Source organism: Ptychodera flava, chromosome 4, assembly GCF_041260155.1.
Source record: "Ptychodera flava strain L36383 chromosome 4, AS_Pfla_20210202, whole genome shotgun sequence".
Classification (NCBI taxonomy): Eukaryota; Metazoa; Hemichordata; class Enteropneusta; family Ptychoderidae; genus Ptychodera; species Ptychodera flava.
This window is the reverse complement of record NC_091931.1, coordinates 14,195,912-14,213,405: the sequence shown is the minus strand read 5'-3', so window position 1 is coordinate 14,213,405 and position 17,494 is coordinate 14,195,912. Positions and strand designations below refer to the sequence as shown.

The 17,494-nt window shown below is 36.6% G+C and overlaps 1 protein-coding gene across 2 annotated transcripts; it reads left to right on the top strand.

Moving 5' to 3' along the window:
- Positions 1–353: 353 nt before the first annotated feature.
- LOC139130959 (cyclin-G1-like) lies at positions 354–16,705 on the top strand. 2 transcript variants are annotated; one of them, XM_070696816.1, is made up of 9 exons: positions 354–464; positions 833–936; positions 1,790–1,915; positions 6,380–6,520; positions 8,470–8,544; positions 9,131–9,391; positions 10,497–10,610; positions 11,107–11,330; positions 14,485–16,705. In XM_070696816.1, the coding sequence occupies exons 3-9, from the start codon at positions 1,790–1,792 to the stop codon at positions 14,729–14,731; spliced, it is 1,188 nt and encodes a 395-aa protein (XP_070552917.1). In that variant the 5' UTR covers positions 354–464; positions 833–936; the 3' UTR covers positions 14,732–16,705. The 2 variants fall into 2 exon arrangements, with proteins under 2 accessions (XP_070552917.1, XP_070552915.1); XM_070696814.1 differs by lacking the exons at positions 354–464; positions 833–936 and having other exon boundaries at positions 1,575–1,915.
- Positions 16,706–17,494: the final 789 nt, after the last annotated feature.

The window sequence follows — 17,494 nt, the reverse complement described above, 5'->3', positions numbered from 1 at the left end:
ATGTAAATATTTTTAGATGGGAACCAATGAGAATGCAGATACCTACGTGCAATATAGAGTCGGCGATGACAGTGTTTATTCATAGTGACAAAATTAAACAAAGGTGCTTTTCTAATCTTCGTCTCGCAAAATTGGTGCATTTTATCGTAACATGTAGGTGTTTCAATTGATTACTCATAACTGCATCTATTAGTGGAACTATCGCTTCGCAAACCTGTGCAATGTCGATAAGAACCGGCGACTTGACCCTGGCGAAAATAAAAATAGATCAATTACGTTTCCAATTTTAACCAATCAAAATCAAGCTGGCAAATTAACATATGTCAGTATGTAGTGACCTGTCCTCCAATCACAAATTCATAAAAAAAGCGCCAAGTCCAAACGGTATTTTGGTTACCAGCTGGTGTCCTCAGACTCGTCTAGTAAACAATGTCAATTTAGCATGATGAGCTACGCTTGGTATGGTAAGTTTATAATTACCTTCGTTGATAGTAATTTTGGTAAAGTTAGCGACAACAGGCGACTATTTTTCGCTTTATCTGACAATGATTTGATTTGAGTTTGATTTCGCACACTTTCTGTCGCCTCTATTTGTGAGTCTTCAGGTCTACAGCCGATCAGCTGTCCAAACTACGGACAAAGGTGAACGGAAAGGGGCCAGGGCTGCCGGCTGATAGTGATATGATAACTGATATTGTCATGTAACAGAACCTTTGCACTTGATCTCGATCTGAGTGATACTTATGACCACGTTCTTATCTACACAGATTTGAAAGCTACAAGAATGGAGTGATTACTTTTTTCATTTTTAACAGCAAAAATTATCTTTCAGTTTCACAACGGTGGTGAAAGTGACCTAGCTTCAAAAAATCGATTTCTGTACTAGTGGCATTGTGAGACAGTTCCGTTGTTCCATTCCCTCTGCCACATTCAAAGGTAAGATTTCTAAGACATGATTAACACGGTATGTCAATATCATATTTTTCTGGTTCAGCTGATTATAAAAAATGCATATTGTCGGCCGGGCTGATCATAGACATAGACAAATAGCAGTTTAAATCTTGACATTGTCGGTCAGGCTTTGTTAACTTTTACAATATTTTACATGTAATTTGTAAAATTATACGTTTTATTGTACACTCGGAGTCACAGAGTTGTCACATCGCAAGCGCAAGAATATCGGTCTTTCATTGTCGCCATGTATTTTCAGATAGTGTTGTGTGATTTAGGCATAATCTTTTAGGCCTTGTCAATATATATGTCTTATTAACATCATTTCCATATATTGTATTTTTATGAAAGGGTAGAACTCCAACATTTACATGTTAACAGCCAGGTTGTCAGGTTGACTACGTGCTAAATTTATTTTTGGCACGCGTAAAATTAACACGAAACTTAATTTTCTTTGTTCAGGAAGAATACATACTTGAGCGACCTTTAGATATGCAAAGATAGGATATTTGTCAAAGCGTTGATTTCCCCTTTCAGTTGCGATCGTTGCGTAATGCCAATGGCTTTGGGTAAACAAGCGACGTTGTATATTCACGTAGTAATCACGCAGGCACCATGTGTACCGCGCAGCCGTCACAGTTACAGTAACCTTTAGAGCCGTTACCAAGAGATCGCAGACCGCGTATTGTTCTGTACATTCATCGGTACATCTCGTCCGCGGTCCGATATGTTCCGCCTTCAGGGTTTTATTGTTCTCTTGAATGGCAACACAAATGCGGCGACATGGACTGGTGCATATAACTTCTTTCGTTTCGTTTTAAAATTTTCAACTGTACAGATGGCCCAACCGACGGTCAGCGAATATCGAGAACAGATGACCAATTTATTGACTTCTCTCCAGAGTGCCTTGGAGAAGGAAAGTGGTCACAGTCAACGGTTAAATGGCCCGCATAACATGAATAAGGTGAGTAGATGGATACCATTTTGCCGCTGCTTGGGTGTGATTGTCACACTAAATTTTGTCAACAAATAGAGGGACCGTACTGCATATATGACACTTGGCCATAGTGCCCTTATATCTGTCCAGTAGAATTTTCATTTCTGTCATATTTGAATTAGTATTTTAGCCAAAGAAAATAAAACCAAAGCTCTAAACAATCAGTGCTGGTAACACTCCTGTACTGTTTGTTTGTTTTTTTGTTTACTTTCCTGTAAATATAGTGAAAGAACCAAAATTTTACATGTATTTTTCTCAATGCAGAAACAATGCTTACTGTGCAGGTTTGGTTTTGGACAAAATTCATAAATATGATCTAAAACTGCTTTTGTACATGTAACATTCTTTTTTCCCTGCAAAATGTAAAAACAATAATACTTAAATTGGTGTTGCCATCGGCAGTGTTGTTTCCTTCAAAGGCAAGTTCAAGACGATAAAAAGAAAGTACACAAACAAAAGAGGTCAACTATCATATGAAAAACTATGAACACTGAATCTTTATTCAATATGACACAAAAAAACAAAGTTCTGAACAAATTTAGAAAAATCAGTAAATAAATGCATATTGTGCACTGTCATGATTCACCTATTACTGCTTGATACATATGTTGGAATTTGCATTTTAGATGAATATAGAATCAGTGGGAGGGAGTGAACCCCTATGCTTCTTCTGTATTTTAATCTGCAGGTATGTGTGTATATTCATGGATATAGCACTGGTGCAGTCTTTGCTACTACCTCCATGATATAACCGTAAAAGTGCTTGCTTTGATTTGGCTATTTCAATTGAATTGTATCTCCCTGAGCATGATACATTACAATAAATGTGGGGTTTTTTGCTAACAAATAAGTGATTTTAAATCCCCAAGGAAATGTTTTAGATATCATGGTGAAAATTAATGATTTTACAGCATTTATTTCTAACTAACCCAATAGTTTGTCCACACAGGCACTTGTGGGCTGGGTAGTCTGCTTGATCGATCAGTCGATCGTCTGCTCAATCTATTGATAGCATATTCATTTCTCTGCCCTCTACTGCAACTACATCAATATATTGAGATATGATCAATAGATCAAGCAGACTACCCAGCCCATAAGTGCCAGTGTTGTCCACCATCATTCTTTGTGAACAACTCAACAGATTTTTTTGTACATTGATGTTTCTGATGTGTATCAAATGAAATGAAAGCCTTGAGATCACATTGGGCCAGTATTAATAAACTTGATCGTTCAAAAGTGGTTACTTGTTGGTGTAAAGGCTGTCACACAGGCTGCAAGTGATCTTGACTTGGTGTGGGGTCTATGTACCCCTCTCAACCATAAAAAGTTTTGGTTCAACATCATGTCACTGTCACAAACAGGTCAAATTCATAGATTGGTGGCAGGGTGAAAGTCGTCATCATTTATCAGGGAAAATACTATTTACTATCTGTATCAATTTGAAATTGGTCTTTGGTCTGGAGGCTGAAGAGGTCTGGAGGCTGAAGATAATTTTGAAAGTATTGATCATTCTTAAGTTACTCTCATTTTGAACTTTGACTCTGTTAAATGACCACACTAATGTCTTCCTGTAAAAATCATCATTGACATCAATAGGTGCAAACAGCCTGTACAAATTACTAATGAACATTAACAAATAAAATCTCAGATAGAAAATCAAAAATGAATTGTACTGATGAAATATCAACAGCCGTAATTTTCTGTGGTAACTGTACCAAAAGCTCATCTAAACTTCATTTTCCAGATCCAATGACACTTGACCTTTCTTTGATAGTCAAATTAGACCTTTTTACCTTCTTTTTAGTAAAGACAGCAGTTAAGACTTGGTGCAAGTGATCGTGTGAAATAAAGTCAGTTTCAACAACGTTAACGCGTTGATGTTACTTTCTATTTGAAATGTTTTGTCTGAAATTCCATAATACAATCCTATGCTGTCTTTATTCTAGTGTGAGGTGAACACTACGGGTTGTGGATTTGCATGTTCCTGGAGTAAATGCAATCTTCAGAAAGTTTCTCCCACACATTTTTCACAAGTTTCTGCATGTTAGAGTTGTGCATCCGGCTAGTTCATAATCAATATAGATGTGGGACCACTTGAGCTGACAACGCTGGCATGTCTGCCATCACTTTTTGCTGTTAATACATTAAGTTGAGTGACTGATTCGTATTTTGGGGAAAAAACATTGTACGATCCTATACGGCGGTATCACCACCTATCTGTCCCCATCAAATCAGACCTCCATAATTATTTTGACACATGGCCAGAAGACCATTAAATTATCCATTGTGATTGTTAGTGCTACATCCATTGTTCCAGATATCCTTCAAAAAGGCTTTGTTCAGTCATGGAGGCAGAACCTGGGAACTGTCCTCAAAATGTTACTTTTGTTTTAAATATTAACTTGAAATACATTATTATCAGTATTGATTGATTAACTATCGTCTGGTCACTCATTGACTAATTCAGTCTTTTGATAACTGCAGTTATGAATTTTTCATGAAGTGTACTGATTTGTATTGATTTTTTTTAACCATTGTTGTTGTTACTGGCTACAATGAACTATCGGACTGGCAATTCCATCAATTACACCTCTGGAAAAGTTGTATCACATTTTTTTCATATTTAGACTTTATTTAACCTCGATAAACTGTTGAGCCAATGGCTCTTCTCACACAGTGTCGAGAAATCATTAAAATTTACAATATATACATTAAAAATTGCACACATCCATGAAGACATGAAAGGCAAAACATACAATAGTATCACTTATCACTTATATATAACTCATGATATGCCTTCATAGGCATAATTACGTGGAGGCTGGGCGTCCACACAGCCTGCCCTCTGCTGATAGGTTAAAATGACACACCACACACTGATGCAAATTCCCTACATGTACTACTGTACATGAGATTAACTGCCCATTTTACGCAGAGAGTTCAAAAAGTATAGTAAGTCGCAGGGCACACTGTCTCTGAACATAGACTCATGAAAACAAAATGGGTATTTTTCTCTCCTCTGAACTTGCCTGAAGGACTCCTGATTGTGTGAAAATATGTTGCACCAACTGACTGCATAATTAAATAATATGCATTATTCTGCTTTTAGCTCTGCATAAAAAAAGTAGCAAAATTGACTTACCTTACAAGGTATAAACTAAGGTTTTTCTTTCTCATCACCTTGTCACTTTTCTTTGTTGAGAGAAAGGTCACACAGAGAAAGAAAAGTTTGCAATTGAAATTATGAGGAACTCTGAATTCACGTTTTTAATAATGAATGTAATTATTCCCACCAGCCACACAATATCATGATTATTCAATGAAATAGCAGTAATGAAACTGTCACATCTCAAATAGCTTTTATAATTTATATCAAATACACCGCACAAAGGAATGAAATTATTTTAATGATGTCATTACATTTATTTCAGCATAAACCCTAGAAAGATTGTAATGAATAAAATATGTACAAATAAAATTGTGATCATTACTACTCTTTAATGTATCATGGTACTTCATAAAAATTCCCCCCCCCCCCTCAAAAAAAAAATCCCTGGTAAATTAACACATACTGACTTTAAGCCTCTACAGATACTATCCAGCTTTTCAAATCTAAGTGGAACTGTCAACAAGAAAATATTTTTCCCCGTTTTTTTGCTGACATGCAACACTGTCACTTCTTCAAATAGACTTTAGGGAAAGGACGATTGAGTAATAAAATTAACAATAAAAGCTTTCAGGGTTTATTACAAATAACCTTGTCGATTCAACAATAAATTAGATGACTTTTTTGTGATACAACTTTCAAAATTCATCACCCGCAGGGGACTAAGTCTTTATATGTTCACGCTGTTATTTCTTTTGTTTAGAGAAGAGATTTGTTTTGTAGAGATGATTTATTTTAAGACTTTGGCCCTCAGAGCCGTCTGCCCTCACACTATTTTCCATGACTATTTCAATGGTGTGTGATGATTTACGATATGTAGCTGTACTGAAGTGAAAATGATGTCATTGAATGAAGTGTTTTCATGCTATGACAAATTCGCAAATTGCTCTGACATGTATTCCGCAACAGTAACTATTGAGTTATTTTTTTATCTAATTATTTTTCTCATGAAGGAAAAAGCATATAGGTATGACTCTAAACATTGTTGAAGCAACATTAGAAGTTATGGCACACATCCTTTGTTAAATGCTGTCACCATGTTTTTCCAATTATGCCCCGGAAAACAACCAGGTTTTCGGAAATTTGGAAGGAATGTAGGGTTAGTGAAGTTCTTCAGATGAGTATTCACCATGGCCCAACCTAAAAGATTTCTTTTTTCAAACTGCTTCATCAGACTACTGTCATCGTCTGCCACTGTTTATAAAGTAGAACACTTTGAACATCTCAAGCAATCCTAATGCCATGGTTTCTTTTTTCCATTCCAGGAAAAAAATAACATTGTTACCCCGGAGATGCGAAGCAACAGTGCGTGCAACTTGCAAGTGTTGAATCGTTTCTACAGGCACCCATCAGAAACATTCATGCTAGCTGTCAGTATCATGGATCGATTTCTCTCCGTTGTCAAGGTAATCCAACATTGCTGGTTTCAGTTGCCATAACGATAACCCAGTGTCAATTTCATTTCGTGGTACATTTCTGACTGAGTGAAATTTACTCATTTTTTACAAACAGAATATTTGTTTCATATGCTTTTCCCCTTTGGCAGTTAAGTCACCTTTGACTGCCTGACCTGCATTGTAAATTTCAATTCTTCACGTCATCTGTCATAGACGAAAATCATTTTCTTATGTCTCAATTCCATATTGAATCACAGATAATGATCATTCCAGAACCATTATCTTGTAAAATTAGGCTTTACAGAATAAACTTGCAACATTTCACTTATGGTAAATTTGTACATTTTGTCAATATCAATAGCTCCAGTTGGTTAAAAGTTTTGCTAGCTGGAGTGAAATGCGAATTGGTGTATTGGAATGGAAGCCAAATCTTGCAGATGCTCGTCATTTAAATAACTCAATTAGAGGTCATATTTTTCAAAATATATTTATGTCGCAATTTATCGTTGATTGCAGTAAAAATGTTTAAACTGATGGAGCCAATTTGCATAATTCCCAGGGTTCTAATCAGCACACCAAGGACAATTCTGTATTGTGCAAAAAAACTTGGCATATGGCAGTTTTTCGGAGAAACTCTTCTCGGCGAATGTATTAAAAGAATGAAAACGTTGATTGTTACAGTGTGAATTTGGCCTTAAAATATGATTGATATGATATTGCCATTTATTCATTTTTGCCTCATTTGCATCTCTGGACAATGGTCAGCTTTATGATTCAAATGGCCTCAGAAGGCCTTGAAAGCTCTATCGATTTTATCACAAAACACTTTGGGCCTTGTTGTAATCTTCCGTCTGATATGCAATGCAGATCTCCACAAGTCACCCACTTTACATGAACTGAGCTGCTGATTTCGTCAAGAATGACCCATGATACTTTGGCATTACCCATGATTCAGTACGATTTCATACACACTCAGCCCTGTATGGTATACATTGCTTCATCATGGAGTCAAGCAATTCTCCTTTGTAGATTTGTAGACATAAATTTATGAACTTGATTAGTTTCATATGTTTGGAATGCAGGATTGGATACCTAGTCTTTCACATTGCATGCACAGAGTACACTCCGACAAGTGCACATTATATTTTAAAGCAGCAGATAACATTCTTTTATCAAAATTTGAAACATATTTACCAAGCTATACTAATTCATGAAACAAAAGGAAGGAAACATGGTACACCGTAAGTGAAGTAGTCACATTTGGAATGTATAATGAAGCAAATTAACACTTGTGCTTCTCAAATTGGTCATTACTTGTATTCAAATATTGCAGTTCTTTTTATGTGTACAGTATAGTCTTACCCCTGTTTTTTAAACAGTGATCTAATTTTGGAATTCCACAAGTTTTAGTATGTTGAGAACATTCTGTGGTAAAACAATGTCTGATAAAAATTATACAAATTTCAATTGTAAACAAATATGGAATACGGCATAAACATTTTGAATAGAAAAAATAGTCCTTTGGTACAGATCAAGGAGACTTTGTGTGAGAGAGGAGCAATATTTTTGTAGAATGCTTTCTAAAATCCAAGTCTGAAAACAGTAGTAAATTTCCAAAATTCCTCGAGATGCTGTACATAGATGTAAACATTCTTACATAGAATATTTTTATAAACTATGGAAGAAATACTACAGTGCCAAATGCAAGATATGCCAACATCCACATTGACAAACAATCATTTGCATAAAATTTTAATAGAAATACAATGCTCATTAATATGATTTGCATAATGAATACTAATCTACCTTGCTTCTTGCACTGGGATAGAAATAGCAATTATCACATGAGCTTTTGTACAGTACACTGTATTTACACAATGAATAAACATGGAGGACTTTTGATGGGTCTGAGAACAGTGAAGGTATTTAAGATATTTTTCAATGTCATCTGCTTCTAGGCAAGACCTCACCATATGGCCTGTGTCAGCGTAAGCTGTTACCACATAGCGATGAAAAGCACTGTCAGGGAGCAGGTAATGTAAACACTATGTAGCCATCAAAAAGTGTGCCCTTAGGTTTCTTGTGTTCATGTCTGTGTACACACAGCGTAGTTTTCAGCGGCGCTCCAGTGACTTGGAATAATTAGTTGCACAGTCAGAGATGACCCATATTCCCTGACCTTGACCCGAATTTGAACAAGGAATTTCTGGTTTGGGACGTGAAACGCAATCCTGTGTCATTATTAAGTTTTATTGAGCTATTACTTTTATATTCATCGTAAAATGTTTCTGTTTTGTTTGCAAAAATTCAAATTATATCGAAATGACTTGATGTTAAATTTATTCAACATAGCTTGTTCTACATGTAAGTGTCAAATGTTATTGTTGACAACTGAATAACACAGTAGTTGAAGCTAGTGTTCATTTATCAACAACAACGTCGCATTTCTGTACACAACATGTTATGTTAACGGGGGGGGGGGTTACTTTGCATTTAAATGAGAAAATAAGAAAATCTACAAGTTATAGAACAGAAATAATGAAGATATAACCAAAAGTTACAGATAATGCCCCTTTCATCTCCATATTCATCAATGCAACCTTTCCTGACCATTTGCAGGACGTAGTGCCCACCTCTGACCTTATCCGTATCAGCCAGGCTGGATGCACAGTCAGTGACCTCCACAGAATGCAGCGCATCATCCTGGAAAAACTGAACTGGAACCTGGATGCTCCGACACCTTTGACATTCCTGCATATGTTCTACACATTGGCCCTGGCACACGGCTACTTACCTATCAAAGATGGAGATCTCAGATTCCAGTCACTGACTTGGAAGCTGGAAGCTTGCGTCTGCCACAAGGCTTTCACCATTTTCAAGGTACATAAAAAAGACATAGATCTTTTGTTTACTGAAATAGTGTTAGTCAGCTTTGACATTGATTTACCAACAGATCTAGATTGCATAAAACATGAAAATTCTTGGATGAATTATACCATATTGAAAATGTGTAGCATCTGTAGTGCTATTAGTACTCCATCGCAATGTACCAGATTGCATGTTGGCCTGATGTACAACAGCGCCCTCTCTGTTTACTTTCAAGAATACTTTTGTAAATTGAGGTCTAGTCAGGTCATGATCTGACATGTCAGTAATGTTCTCTCAAGCTCATTCAAGTATCAGTTACATGAATATTTGCATATCCTATAAGTGATTCTATAAATTTATAGCTCTTCCTCTATAGCTCACAAAAACGGAGCAAAATTAAAGGTTCAACAGGCAGATTTCTCCCTAGTGGTAAACATATATTTGAAATGTTGCTAGCAGATGAAAAGTATGTCATGCAATAGCATTAATATTCACTGTCATATCATTTGTTGATTTTGAAAACTTTTAAGTTGTTCAGGCAATGTGTGTTAACACGTTTTCCCAAAATCATGAACAACAGGATCCAGTAATAGCACTCACTGAGGAAACATAGGAAGTCCCGTTTCCACCTGTGTCTCTCTATCTCTTGAAGGATAACTGGAAAAGTTGTGATATGGAGATGAATGTTAGTAATCTGTATATGATCATATTGCATGGCCTAGCAGGGTCCATGTGAAAAACTTGGCTTTTACAATAAAGGTTATCATTTGAGAAATCTTCAGAATGATTGAATTCAAAGCTTTCTGTCCTGACTGGGTTAAAACCACAGCATAAACTCTGGCAGGGGTCAGTCACCTTTTCCCAATAAAGTTGACTTTGTTTACTGGAGTTTTAAATGAAATTTATGCATTTGGCCCTTTAGGACTTTAGTCTGTCATACATGTAGTGAATCAGTCCTGAGGTCAAAGTTCTAAGGGTCAAGTCCAGGTCAGAATCAGTCATTAGGTGTCCTCTCAAAAACAGGAAACAGAACGGAGACACTGAGAGATTTGATATTGGAATGTTAGCTTTCGCTGGCGCTGATTAACTGCTTTGGGTGTTTTTTCCGACTTGGCAGGCTTCCACGTTGGCGCTGTCCTTGTTGAGTTGTGAGATAGCGGCGTACACCACAGAGTACAACAGCTCGGTCAGTTGGATGAGGGCCACCCTGTCGCTCCAACTGCTCACAGAGGTAAATAACATCGCAAATCAAAATGTTTGCAGAGGAGCCAGTACAATTTGGTGTTTTATTGTATCAAGTACACACATCAACCAACCCTCTCAGATTCATGCAAATGATTTTTGTGGAAATTCTGCTAGAAATTCAAGTGGTTTTTATCCAGACCCCAATGATTTTATGCTGTCACCATTAGACATTTTGTGTCAGTATGTTTTCATTAACAGTAAATGTATTCATTTTTTCCGATAATTTTGTCCAATGCTGAAACTGAGTGCTCTTATCCTGATGCATTTAGTGCTATCATACATGCTACTGTAAACTGTTTGAAATGCCATAAAATGCTCAGAGGCTGTGTTGACAATCTGCATTCTGTGTATTTCAACATACCGGTACTTTTGGGAGCAGAACAAGAAAGTGTATTTGACATTAAAAAAAAGACAATAGTGATAAATTACCAAAAGTTACAGCCACTGGAGCTTTAATGATAAAAGTGCTCTTTCTTCAACAGATCACAGACTGTGAGCTGCTGCAGTGCAGGACGCTAGTTTGCGAGTTTCTTGAACTCTACTCATCACCAAAGAGCAAGATGCCGAGGAGCAAACTCAGGTGGATAATCTCTGCTCGCACGGCCAAGCAGCTGCAGTTCAGTGCCCAGTGCATCACAGGCTTACCAACAATCCATGAAAATCAGATATATAGAGCGCCCTCTGGAGATGAAGACTCCTGCAACAGGTATAATGTTGTTCATTCTTCTGTCACATAGAATGTTTCATTGCAAACAAATTTCAAGAATTAATTTACTCTTTTTTTGACCGAATTAAATTTTGGCGTAATTTTGTTGAATATGAGAAGTTCAAGTTCATACAAGCTATCAACATCTTGTTAATGTTAATATTTAAAGTAAAATATCTATAGTTTAAACTGTTGATTGCTATTGTACAGATCAGTTATAGGAGATAGTTTGATTTTTTGGGGGGATAGGTTTGCTAAAGTTTGTCTGTTGATTATAAGCTGTATTGTCCTGGGATAACAAAAAGAGTGGAAGAGGCGTTGATCTCTGTACAAAAGAATGTTTATCTGTGGCGAAATATGACAACTTTTATGTCAATAACAATGTAGGTGCCAAAAGCGAGGTACATCACCAAGTTGATCATCATCAGATTCAAATCAGATGTAACATTAAGAGATGACTTTGCCCTAGTTTCTTCTCAGCCGATGCTGCCTCCCAGAAAACAAATGGGAAGGATGCCAGAATAGCGCATCATGTCAGGAAAAGTTGCCAAAAAAGACCGGAAGTCCGTGGAAATTCATCAATCCTTTGCCCTAGTTCAGCTCATTTGAAATTAAAGTTGTTGTGAAAACTACCACACAGCGAACGTTGGCCTGGGCGCCCTAACATAACTTTGAAATGATATACCAGTTTCAACATTCTCCTTTCAGTACACAGTTGCTACACATTTGCATCCATGTAATGATTACATTTGAAATCTCGGGTTTAGGAAGAAAACTCTGTTCAGTGGTAGTATTATTTCTCCAGTAACTGCCAAAGTTAATCACAATTTTGTCCACTACATCCTCTGGATTGGCGAACACTCCATTTTCAGTGTTAAAACATATTGTTTACTTCTAATGGCTTAAAGGTTCACCATGAGATTTGCAGTTCAACACACTTTCTTGCATAACAATGTTCGCTGCTGTACATCCATACAACCCCTTCGCTTTCAATGGAATAGTTGGGCTTCCGCAAAGGGAATTTCAGGGTACGGAGGTTAAGTGGCTCAGCCCCTCTCCGGGATAAAAGAAATTTGTTTTGCCATATCGCATTTCGAAAGCTGTAGGTATTTAAAAGTGGGCGATAAATCTACGGGATATCTTCTTGACCTGTTTGTAGTAACTGTACTTGGAAATAAAAAAACACCCTTGAAGTACCGATGTTTGACTCTCACATTCAGGAGATTCCAAAAACAAAATATTGTAGTGTGTGCGTGTGAGATGCATGTGTTTGTTCACTTTTCACATTAAGTACCGGTCAGACTCTCTTAAATGGTTGGAAAGGCTAGAGCGTCAGTTATAAATTTCAACAAAACTATTAAAATATAAAAGTAGTCAACATTCTCAGTGGAAAAAAAAAACAAGACATTTGGGCACAAAGGCATTGTAGAGTTATAGCCTGTTAAAACTTCTGAAAAACTGACCAAATAAGAAGAAGTTGGGGAGTCCTTAGTGTATTAACTATGGTAGAGGTCCCCTAGCTTTTAATAAAATGTTTGAAAAGGGAAAGTCATTATTTGCTGTTTTTCAGGAAAGTTTGACAAGGCGGTGCTGGCATTCAGAGTGAGTGACTGCTATTGTGAATGCATTTTTAGATTCTTTGAGTGTCAAAGAGGTGTCAAAAGTGAGATTACCCAAAAAGACTGCACTGTGACTTCAAAAGAGGGGTGCAAATATAGCTTGTTTTCAACATTTTTGACAGAATAACAGTTTTCCTACATAATTGTATACCAATTTAATCCAACTTTGAAATAAGATATGGACATGGAATTTTTACAGCCTATTAACAAGGTTACAGATAAGATTTGTATGGCACAATTTTTCTGTATTTGAAGTACTTTTTGAAAAATCACATTTTGAAATTGTAAAGAATTTTTAATAATTTTTTGATATATAAACCCATGTAAAATCATGAAAACAAATTTTATTTACAAATCCTGCCGTACAAATCTTATAATAAATAGTGTCAACATATTTATAACTAATTTGGTAATATTAATACTATCCAACTATTATTAAACTCAAATATGTAAAAAAAAATATGAAAAATTAAATTTTAATATTTACTGGTGTCATCTTTCAAAATCATGGCTGCAAATATACAATTTTTATATTCTTTGGAGAAAATATTAACTAAGGGAGATATCCTGAAAATTTGAACTAATATCTTGATTCTAACACTTGAAACTTGACATTAACTCTGAGAAAAGAATTGGTGCAAAAATAGCCTTTCCGACCACCTTAAATGGTTTTCATAGAAAACATCAGTATCTGTAGAGTCACCATTTCCCACTTGAGGTTGCCCCTTGGCCTGGGAAATATATCAGGAAAGCAGCTGTCTTCAACAACCCCTGGTTTCTGCACTTCGTTCTTTCCTGAGACATTGACTTTTACTATATGATGTGACTTCCATAAAAGTTTTATCAAGTCAACCTGGTTGAGCTAAAGCTGATAAAGAAAACTGCTGCCTCCTTAATGTTCCCACAAAAAAATCTTAGTTTTCATTTGATGTTATGATAAAACTGCCTTCGGCACTCCAAAGCCATAAATATAAGTCTGAAATAAATTTCATCCCCCACATTTTGGTGAAACCCCCTGGCATTTCTATGGTTGAGGTTGAATCCATATGTGAAGAAAAGGCTCGAGGGGTGCATGTTTGTAATTCCGTGACAGCCCATGTACATTTCATTTTTACCCTCTGTGATTATAAGTTCATACATCCAAGTTCAAATCCATTTGAAACAACTGGAAATGAGGTGATATTCCAGCGCGATTACCTTGATAAGTATCACTAGACAAATTCGTTGCTTCCATCAGTTTGAGCTGTACCTTACACGGATTGCTCAAGTTTGCAGGGTTTCCAGGTAATTGACTCTGTATCTCGTGAGAACGGTTGTTAAAGTTTGAATTCTGTAGAAACTCAACATCCCTGGATGTCGTGTGCAGACATCCAAACATGTACGGTAATAAATGCCCCACACCATAAATTAATCCCAATTGCTCGTTGAAAATGTCCTGAAACACCACAGCAGATGGAAGACATCGTGAAAATCATTGCAGAGTTTTATTACCAAGACCACATGTACTCAATGTTATGTATCTCGCTTTGTTGCAGTTCCATGGAAGAGATGCAACTTCTGCCCTCCATGGACGCCGGTGACTACATCCACTGCGACGGTGTCAAGGATGAAGACACCACCAGGTCACAGCCAGAGGAGGTTGCCATGGATACAGGCAGAGACAATTCCATCTGCCTTGATAAACCATTGACATTTGCCTATAAGAATGAGGACTCTGTGCTCTGCAGATTTCAAAAGGTCCATGGCTGTGTGCCAGAAATCAACGTCAAAACAACATCATGACGTATGTACATTTCATCCCCCCTCCCCAACTGAACACTTCTTTATTTATAATAAGTTAAAAAAGGCTCTACAAAGCAAAGATGAAATCTTTGAATTTTTTAAAGAAATTTAATTATTGTAATTTAACAGTTTTTAAATGCTTTTAGGCGTGCTTTTATTTGTTTTGCTATGGAAGAAAATCGCAAAATTTCAAGAAACCTGCAATACGCACTCCTCTGTGTGATTTGCAGCCTGTTTCAATCAACAGCCATTTGACCTTTGACCTAACCACATGTACTTGCTGCGGTAGCAAAATCCAGTATGATTGCACAGCTGGTGGTAGTATCCAGTTTCTGACTGTGTAACCCTAACTAAGTGTGACCATACCACAGCTCTCAAAAAAAGTGTCCATGGTCTAGTCTGGATTTCTCCAGAGGTTTTTACAGCAAGTGGGCAGCCAAACTGAGAAAATGCTCTCTCCCTATTTCCCCAATGCAGTGGTCCAAGCCAAGCATTGAAAAACTATAGTAGGGTGGAAGACACTATTGTGTTGAAAAGGTACGACAAGACTGCGTGCTATGCTTTATGTTACACATGTTTGAAATTAAAATGGAAGTACTATATTGTAGTTTTGCACTGGTCGCAGATTGGAGCTTGTGAGCTCAAACCACTTTAGGACTTTTTTCAGAAATATTCGGTGCTGCATTATGATTAACAACAGCTCAGAAACACATTGTGGTTTAGAAAATACAGTCAGGACATTGTGGTGCTGTTGTCAAGAAATGTCTATTTTGTGCAAATTTTTTAATATATTGCAGTATTGTGTGCATTTTCCATGAAAAGTTAACTTTTTCTGTAAAATATGCTATCTGTTTGTTTGTTTGTTTTTTGTTGAAATGAGCATTTACCAGTTTCTGCATTCAACACAAGATTCGTAGAAACTGATCTTTCCTGGCAACCATTCTAGTATGATCCTGTGTCAGTTCTTTGATATTTATTGTAGCTGTTGCAAATATTGGCAGTATCTGATCAATCAAATGCATACCATTTTTGTCCACATACAGTCTTTTCGAAATTAATTCATGCTGGCAATATCACAGAATAGCATTCACTGTTTCCTTTTCAGTGATTTCATTAAGATAATTTCTTATCAAGTTCCTGAATTATTTATTTTTTAAAACTGCTTGATCTTTCTTGTGTCAAAGACTTGAGAAAAAGGAAACAGAATCCACAGAACTTTTGACAGACTTTGTTGATTATCCTGAGTACCTCTCTCATACTTGAGTAGGAATTGACCCCAGATCACAGAGGTCATGCACAGTCTGACCTTTGACATGTCAAGGATTTCTGACAAATTAATCCTCACTTGTACTCAATGGGATGTCCAGATCTGCACAATACTTTCACCAATGTGCACCGTCAAGTTATTTCAGCAAATGGCAAGATTTATGCTTGTTTACTGTCAGTGTCGTCTTTGGTCTGACTTTGCGGTGTGAAAGCGTTTGACTTTGTGGCGTGAGAGCATTTGACTCTGGTGTGAAAGCGTTTGACTTATGTGGTGTGAAAGCGTTTCCAGTTTTCATTGTTTTGGTCGTGCCTCCCTCATCCTAAATCAGAGTTGGCTGGATGGAAATTGTGTTCAAACTATCTTGTTCTTTTTACACTTTCTCACTGCCAGTATCAGAAGAGATTTAACCCAAGAGTATGTGTGTGTTCCAAACACCAAATACTAGTTTTGGATAAACTTTTCCAGTCACCTCCCCTTAACAATATTACTGAAAAACTAATGATATTTATAGAGCATGTGATATTAAAGTACTCAAAAAAGTAGCGTCACAGTTAATTTTTTTCCAAGTTCACATAGAAGCAGATATGTCTGACAGGCTGTACTAAAGTACTGAAGTATTGGTGTGTTTTACTGCTTGGAAAACATTTTGAAGTTTTTGATGTATTTTTGTGTAGTAATGGCTACTATTAAAGTTGCAGTAACAGGAACTTTAGATATATTTCGATTTTGTTTGTTTCATGAAACTATTCTTTCTTATTCTTCTCCCCAAAATGTGTTCAAGTACAAAGTCATAAGATTTGCCAGCACAGTGTATTGAGTACAACAATGCAATATTATACTGATGACAAATTGTATTCTAGTCCTGACTTAAACTGCAGTGATATTACGTACATGTACTAGTAAATTTACATAGTAGTACATGTGTGCTGTGTTGTATTGAAGACTGAGCATTTTGACGCGATTGTGGGGAGTAGAATAAGAAACAGGTCACAAACAAAAATTGATGGAAAGAACATTGAAAAGTCATAGCTAATTGAGTGGTTTGCAATTATTCATGCCAAAAGTTCGAAATCAGAATGAGTTGCATTTTGTGTTTCCCTCACTTCTCTGAAACATCAAGATCAAACAGATATTGGGGGGGGGGGGGGGGGGGAGGTCTGTTTTTCACGCATTTGTTTGTCAATGAGCATTTTTGCAAGTTGTAGTGTGTGGACTCTCCAAGTTCATGGGGGCCTTCTTTGATTTTGGCAGAAGCAAGGGACAACAAGAATATACTGAAAATGAAAATGATGGCTTAAAATAAAATGAATCCAAACTCCCAACTCATTTATAGAATCTTTCATTTATTACCATCTGCCGCTGCCACCAAAAAAAACAGGCAGCAAACACTCTCGTCTAACTTACTACAGTTTAATCATGAGGCTTATAAAAATTGTATCATCTGCATCAGTTATATCTAGTGTACAAGATTTTTATGAATGGATTTATAACTGTTC